This window comes from Micromys minutus (genome assembly GCF_963924665.1).
Source record: "Micromys minutus genome assembly, chromosome: 28".
Classification (NCBI taxonomy): Eukaryota; Metazoa; Chordata; class Mammalia; order Rodentia; family Muridae; genus Micromys; species Micromys minutus.
In genome coordinates, this window is record NC_137963.1 from 23,672,094 (window position 1) to 23,681,010 (window position 8,917).

The 8,917-nt window shown below is 35.7% G+C and overlaps 1 protein-coding gene across 1 annotated transcript; it reads left to right on the forward strand.

The window, feature by feature from the left end:
• Positions 1–495: 495 nt before the first annotated feature.
• OR13C9 (olfactory receptor family 13 subfamily C member 9) lies at positions 496–1,447 on the forward strand (the record flags this gene model as incomplete). Its single annotated transcript, XM_080940186.1, is given in 2 exon segments — positions 496–1,332; positions 1,334–1,447. Coding segments are annotated over 2 exon segments (951 nt in total).
• Positions 1,448–8,917: the final 7,470 nt, after the last annotated feature.

Genomic DNA, 8,917 nt, shown 5'->3' on the forward strand with positions numbered 1-8,917 from the left:
TTTTGTACTTATGGGCTACTGTTGAGTTCTGGTGGAGGCCAATCTGCTTTTTAAAATAATAAAACATGTCTGTGATATAACACATTTTCTATTACTTCTATGCTCACAGAAAAGATATCTCAGTTAAGCAAGAGCCTCAGAATGAGAGGCTTGAGTTTGAACCTAGAATTTGACATGTACCACTTTCTCTCCAACGTCTTTAAAATGTTAATGTTGTGTTATTTACATGACAATCTATTTAAAACAAGTCACAGAGCTCTTAGCTTAGAATTTATGAGCAATGTAATTTATCTCTTATCCCTACATTTCTTATACTTTTTTATTTCTTTGTCTTTCCCCCTCCTTTACCCTCTCTTATTTTTCATTTCTTTCCTTATTTCATTAAGTTTAATGCACATTTTTATACTTTTGCATTTACAAACTTAAACCTCCTATAGTACTGAATAAGCTACTTAAGTTTTAAAAAAATTCTTACAGGTAAAGAGAAACAATACAATGGAATGGGAAAACCGAACTGATTTGGAGGAATTTTATCTGAAGGGGCTTTCTGGTTACCCAAGCCTTGAGCATCTCTTTTTTATGCTCATCTTAATGATGTATGCAGTTATCCTAGTCGGCAATGGCACCCTTATTATAATCAGCATTTTTGACTCTCACCTTCATACCCCAATGTACTTTTTCCTGGGGAATCTGTCTTTCTTGGACATCTGCTTCACCACCTCTTCTATTCCCTTCACCCTGGTAAGATTTCTCTCAGAAAGAAAAACCATTTCCTTCCTTGGCTGTGCAGTGCAGATGTTTCTTGGTTTGGCCATGGGAACAACAGAGTGTGTGCTCCTGGGCATGATGGCCTTTGACCGCTATGTGGCTATCTGCAACCCTTTGAGGTACCCTCTCATCATGAGCAAGAGTTCCTATGTGACCATGGCAACTGGGTCCTGGTTTTCCGGAGTTGCCAATTCTGCAGTGCAAACTGCATTTCTGATGCGGCTGCCTTTCTGTGGAAACGTCATCAATCATTTTCTCTGTGAAATTCTGGCTGTCATGAAGATGGCTTGTACTGACATCTCAGGCAATGAATTCATCATGCTTGTCGCCACAGCGTTGTTCACTCTAATGCCACTGCTCCTCATTGTCATCTCGTACTCATTAATCTTCTCCAGTATTCTCAACATTCGCTCCGTGGAAGGGAGAAGCAAGGCCTTCTCTACCTGCTCAGCTCACTTGACGGTGGTGATAATCTTCTATGGGACCATCCTTTTTATGTATATGAAACCCAAGTCTAAAGACAAGCGCAATGCAGATGACTTGGATGCTACAGACAAACTATCACCCCATGTTCTATGGGGTGATGACTCCCTTGATGAATCCTTTGATCTACAGCCTCAGAAACAAAGATGTAAAAGAGGCCATAAAAAATCTGAAGGAAAGACTCTTAGGCAAATGAGTGCTCAGTGTGTTCGATATGATTGAAACTCAAACTTAGATGAGATTTTAGTTCCTTTCTTCTTTGCCATTTTATGCATTATTTTCACACTTTACTAATGAGATACAGTATTTCAAAACTACTTTATGCTTATAAAGAATGTTAAAAGTTCTAGAAAGAATAAGGGAAAAACAAACCTACATAACAACTAGACATAACCACATTTTGACAATTTGGTTAGCATCTTCATAGTTTCGAGTGTTTTGTTTGATGTTAAAGTTGGGCAAATGTGGTATTTTTAAAAATATTATTTTACAAGTAAATGTTCTTCAAATTCTTCAATATAAATAAGTCTATGATGGGAAAAAGGCAAAACAGAAAAATCTGAAAGTAGTTTATAGAAGTTTTTTCCCAGGAGACTTTTCTGTTACATTTTATAAATTTCACATTTCTAAAAGTCACCAAATTCTATATCTTTTCAAAGTATTTAATTTTTTCCTGTGGTGCTCTAAGAATGCTGAGACTTGAGAGCATAAAAGAAACAGATAATAGGGTTTATGGGTACAGTCTATACAACCAAATATATATTTTTAAGAAAACTTCTTTTCACTCTATATGTTAGCTTTAGCATAACAAATGTACAAAACTAAAATACAGGTTTAACATTATCTTACTAAGGCCAAGAGATGACCCAACAGATTCGAATTTACCAACCTGATTGCAATTTTCATCCAACATAAAGGTGGAAATAGAGACTATTGCTCCCCTGACCTCCACATACATGGTGTGGCCTCATATTATGCCTATAGGCAGATAATCATGGGGTGCCTGGATTTAAGCCGTGTGGTGGTTGGTTTAATGCCTGGGTATCAAAGATTGCCAGTGGTGAAACAGCATGATTTGAAGAATTGTCAAGGGTAGAACATCATGAACTGATGTGTGGGAACGAGGTCTCATTATTATATATAATCTGTTGGATTAGGCTTTGAGGTTGAGACTTGGGTGATCTCTGCCTTTGCTGGCAGATTTAATCTATGAATAATTATAATGGAATCTAGAAGTAATTAAATATAGGTATTTAGTGCTTCACAGTCCTTCCTCTAAAATTAAAAATATACTTTAGAACACTAAATGAATATGTACACCCAAATATTCTAAATTTATCTTGTGTTCTTCTTAAAGAATGTTTGAGCTCAGCATCTTTTGAATTTACTGATCCATCAAAATATAATGTAATCACTCAAGTAGACATCTTTTTTTAATTAAACAACTTTATTTAAAACAAAACAGAATTAAATGTACAGATTTTAAAAAGCATTTTGCATAAAACTATATAAATATTTTTGTCAGTATTGATTTTTTTAAAGATTTGATAGTATACATTAAAAACTCACTAGCTACAATGAACATAAAGTACATATAAAACAAAATGTAACATGGAAATAGAGTTTTCTTGATGTGTAAAGATTATACATAATGATTTTAAATACCAAGGATTGCCACAAGACTGCATTATTAGCTCTTTAATTATTAATCATTTAAGGTCTAGGTGTACCACATTCTGAGAGGGTGCTATACACTTTTTTTTTTCTAAGAAGGCCTGAGGCTTCCACTTTTTGACCTTCCTTCTTTTTGAGCTTCATATTGTCTGTGAGTTGTTTCTTGGGTATTCAGAGCTTTCTGGGGGCTAGAATCCAATTATCAGTGACTGCATTTTATGTCTGTTCTTTTGTGAAGTAGACATCTTAGAATACAGCATATTAATAAACAGACTGTATTACTAACCTTGGACAGTCTTTTAACATTTGAGGAAGCACTACAGTTTCCTCAGAGCTGAGAAGAGTCTCTTAGAAATGGGAACCAGTGTGACTCTCCATCCAATGAAATATATAAATATTCTTATCTGAGCCAGTAAGATAAATTTTGTGTGTGTGTGTGTGTGTGTGTGTGTGTGTATGTGTGTGTGTGTGTGTGTATTCTTTGTTTAGTACAAGCCACTGTCCTACAAGGTTTATAGTTCAGTTTCTAGACATCCTGTGCCTCAGTACCATATCTAATACGACTGATGTGGTCCCATAATGATTCCTACTCAATCTTCACAGAGAAAACCCAAACTAGAGGAAGATATGAAGCTAATTGGGACATAGAAGGAGATCGATTTGACATTAACATTAATTTTCAAGAAAAGATTTTTCATGAAAACCTGATGATTTTTTTTCTTTCTGTTTCCATAGAGATAACACTTGCTTTACAAAAGTGAACATGTTTCACATTTATAGCATGAAAATAAGATTTTGCTTTGATATTATAAAATATTCTAGTAGATCTTGTAATTTCACCCTTTTGTAAATATCAACTTTTAAATAAGGTTTTATATGATGCAGTTAGGTTTTGTGAATCTGGAATTTTCTGACCAGGTACCTAGTCATAAAAACAGGATGGACCTATAATTGGGAACATGGACATGCTACTTGGAGTTCGGTGGTGAAATACTAACTTCAGCTTGGAGAAACAACAATGGACTGTCATGATATTCTAGAAGAGATTAGGCATGTTCAGGAATGGCTGTGTGTTGACACAATGTTCTAACATGTTTTTTAATTTAGTCAGAGAACTGCTTAGTTGCTTGAGCAAAAGAGGTGAGTGTGGAATTTTGCAGAACCACTCTTGTGGAGGACCAAGTAGAAGTGTATCTTTTTAAAGTGTTGGTAGGCATAGGAGTAGGAGACAGATAAATAGATGAGGCAGCATTCAGGGATGCTCAGAGGGTGAGCATCATTAGTATTGTGTGTCTCTACTTGTTACTCACTTGATCTACAAATACAGCCTGTTCTCTTTATCCCAAAATAATGAGAACAGCATCAACCAAACCATTGATTTCTTTAGCTGATCATTTCCTTCTACTGTTTTTTAACCCAAAGCTGCTTGAAATTAAGCCTGATATTACTATCCACTCATTCGACTTACTGGCTTTATCATTATCTGCCAGCTCTGGACAGCGCTAGTAAGTCTAACTTTCTGAACTGTTTCTAGCCCTTATCGTAATTTATCTCTTTGTAGAATTTTGTGATTATTTTTGTGTCATCACTACTTTGATTTTTGTATATATATGATTCTAAAAGTGACATTGGTAATTAGGTAACCCAGTACTCTAAAATGTACAAAGTATAATTTAAAACATAGAGAGATCTTTATGTAATCTATCTATGTATAATTTGTAAATATATTATGTGGCTTTTATATGGAATAGTGTCTGGTGACTTATGGAGACACACATCTTGCATACCAATTTAATATATATATTAAACTATTTGCTATTCAATATCTATGTTTATGCAGTGTTTTTCATTCAAAATTGTTTCCAAGGCATTTATATAAAAATGCATTCATATTTTAAAGATTTATGTACTTATTATTTTGGACAGTTTCATGTATGTATTTAATAGATTTTACACATTCCCACCTCCTGCTACATTGTCTCATGCACTCTCTCTCCCCTGTTGATCCCCTTCCTGCTTTTTTTTTTTTTTTTTTTTTTTTGTCTTTTTTTCCTCTGTTTGATGCATTTTACTAGGATTTTACTAGGACTGCATTGTGAATTGGTTCTTTATAAGCTCCTTGTTGTTTTTTGTGTGGTTAGGGCAAAGTTTATGTAGCTTTACAGATAAAAAACAAACCTTGTATGGTATGTTTAGATGAACATGTTTGGCAATTTGTTTTTGTTTTCTTTATTGAAAATAGATACTTCTCATACATAAATATTTTCTGATTAAGGTTTCCATTTCCTCTACTCCTTCCTGTTCTAGTTCAGCCACACCATGTGCCATCCATATCCATCCTGTCTCACTAGAAAACAAACAGACCTTTATGAGAAAACTAGGAAATAAGATATAATAATATAAAATAGAAATGAACACATCATATCTATAATGATAACATAATAATATAAAATAAAACAAACATAAGGAAAAGAGCCCAAGTGAAGGCACAGAAATCAGAGACACACATACATTTGGGAACTTTGTAAAAACTATATATATATATATGTGTGTGTAAACGACCTGTAGGGTGAAAATAGAGAGGGAAATATATATATTAAAAAAATCTAGAGGACCCAGGATCTGCCCACAGGAGGCTGAGCTCACAGATAAGCTGTACAGGTATTTTTTGGACCAAGGGTGAAACTGAGGCACAGGTCTGGGGAGATTACACCAGGAGTTCTCAGAGTGCAGGGTACACAGTGCTCTCTGGAAGAGGGTTGCTTCTGGCCCACAGTGAGGGTGGGGTCCTGACCACTGGGACTCAAGATCTGCTCACAGGAGGCTGAGTTCCCAGATAAGCTGCACAGGTGCTTTTTCACCTAGACCAAGGGTTAGCTGGAGGCACAGGCCTGCTGGCTGTCCTGTAAGGGAACACAGGGTGCTGGTGCTCTCTGAAAAAGGGTCATTTTTGGCCTAGAGAAAGAGCCAGGTCTCAGCCAGTTGGACTCAGGACCTGTGGGCAGATGGCTGAGCTCCCAGAACAGCCTCTCAAGAGCTCCCACACCTGAACCCACGAAGGCAGAACTGAGTCATTGCCATCAGAACTCACTGCCTGCCTACAAAGAGCCGAACACCTAGGAGCAATCTTCCTCCTGAGCCAACGGGCCTTAAAACCCACAGGAGAGACAAGCACCAGTCAGAAACAAAAATCACCTACATTCACTGACATCAAGATGGCAAGAGAACCCAAGCAATGGAAATCAAGACAACTGGCAACACCAAAACCTACTTCTTCCAGCACAGCAAAAAGTGAATTTCCCAGCACTCCAGAAAAACAAGATTGAGACTTAAAATCATACTTCATGATGATGATGGAGATCTTTGATTAGCATGAAAAACTCCCTTAAACAATTACAGAAGAATCAGGAGAAATCACTCAAAGAACTTCAGAAAACCACAAGCAAACAAATGAAGGAATTGAAAATGAAAATAGATAAAATGAAGAAATCACAAAAAAGAGACAACCCTGGAGATAGAAAACCTAAGAAAGAAATCAGGAGTCATAAATAAAAGTATTAGCAACAGGCTACAAGACGTGGAAGAGAGGATCTCAGGGGCCAAAGACAACATAGACAACATAGACAAAACAGTCAGATTTTGTTGATGCAAAAACCAAAAAGCTCATTACCCAAAATGTCCAGGAGATCCAGAACACAATGAGAAGACCAAACCTAAGAATAATAGGTGTAGAAGAGGGCAAAGAATATCAACTAAAAGGCACATTAAATATCTTCAACAAAATCATAGAAAAAAACTTCCTTACCCTTAAGAACAAGATGACTATGAACATACAAGAAGCCTACAGAACTCTCAATAGATTGGACCAGAAAAGAAATTCTTCCCAACACATAATAGTCAAAACATCAAATGTACAAAACAAAGAAAAAATATTAAGATCTGTAAAGGAAAAAAGACAAGTAACATACAAGGCAAGAAAAATCAGAATTATACAAGACTTCTCAACAGAAAATATGAAAGCTAGAAGATTCTGGACAGATGTCACACAAATTCTATGAGAACATAAATGCCAGCCGAAGTTACTATATTCAACAAAACTCTCAATTACCACAGATGCAGAGACCAAAATATTCCAGGACAAAATTTATACAATGGTTGACTACAAATCCAGCCCTGCAAAGGATAATAGATGGAAAATCCAACACAAGGAGGGAAACTACACTTTAGGAAAAGCAATAAATAATTATGCAAGAAAATAAAAAGAAGAAATACACAAATAAAATTCAACCTCTAACAACAAAAATAACAGGAAACAACAATCACTATTCCTTAATATTTGTTAACATCAGTGAAATCAATTCCCTAATAAAGAGAAGTCCAGTATTGGACTGGATACTCAAACAGGATCCAGCATTTTGCTGCATACAGGAAACTCATCTTAAAGACAAAGACAGATACTACCTAGGAGTAAAAGACTGGGATAAAGAACTTCCAAGCAAATGGTCCAAAGAAAGAAGCTGGATTAGCCATTCTAATATTGAATAAAATAGATTTTTAACCATGAGTTATCAAAAAAGATAAGGAAGGACACTTTTTACTCATCACAAGAAAAATATATCAAGACAAACTCTCAATCCTGAACATATATACTCCAAATGCAAAGACACCCACATTGATAAAAGAAACTCTACTAAAGTTCAATGCACATATTGCACCACACACAATAATTGTGGGAAACTTCAACACCCCACTGTCATCAATGAACAGGTCATGGAAGCAGAAACTGAACCGAGACACGGTAAAACTAGCAGAGGATATGAACCAATTGAAATTAACAGACATCTACAGATCATTTCATCTTAAAACAAAAGAATATACTTTCTTCTCAGCACCTCATATCACCATCACCAAAATTAACTTTATAGTCATTCATAAAACAAGCCTCAGCAAATATAAGAAGATTGGAATACTCCCATGCATCCAATCAGATCACCATGGCCTAAGGCTGATCTTTAATAACAACAAAGACAACAAAAAGTCTACATACACATGGAAGCTGTACAATGAGCTACTCAACAATAATATGGTCAAAAAATAAATAAAGAAATTAAAGATTTTTTAGAATTTAATGAAGATGAAAGCATAACATATCCAAACCTATGGGAGCCAGTGAAAGCAGTGCTAAAAGGAAAACTCATAGCTTTGAGTGCCTCCAATAGAAAAATGGAGAGAGCGTACACTAGCAGCTTGCCAGCTGAAAGTTCTATAACAAAAAGAAGCAGATACACCCAAGAGGGGTAGATGGCAGGAAATAAACTCAGAGCAGAAATCAACCAAGTAGAAACAAAAAGAACCATACAAAGAATCAACAAAAGCAGGAGCTAGTTCTTTGAGAAGATCAAGATCGATAAATTATTGGCTAGACTAACTAGAGGGCAAAGAGAGAGTATCCAAATTAACAAAGTCAGAAATGAAAGGGGAGACATAACAACAGAAACTGAGAAAATTTAAGAAATCACCAGATTCTACTACAAAATGTATACTCAACAAAACTAAAAATTCTGGAGGAAATGGACAAATGTCTGGACAAATGCAAGATACCAAAGTTGAATCAGGATCAAATAAACCATCTAAACCATCCCATAACACCCAGAGAAATAGACGCAGTCATCAAAACCCTTCCAACCAAAAAAAAAAAAAAAAAAAAAAAAAAAAAGCCCAGGTTCAGCGCATAATTGTCAGAACTTCAGAGAACACAGAATACCAATAGGGACAGAGGGAACACTACCCAACTCATACTTTGAGCCACAATTACTCTCATTCCTAAACCACACAAAGACCCTACAAGGAAAGAGAACTTCAGACCAATCATCTTCCTCATGAAAACGGATGCAAAAATACTCAATAAAAATATTGCAAACCAAACGCAAGAAAACATCATAATGATCATTCTCCATGATCAAGTAGGCTTCATCCTTAGGATGCAAAGATG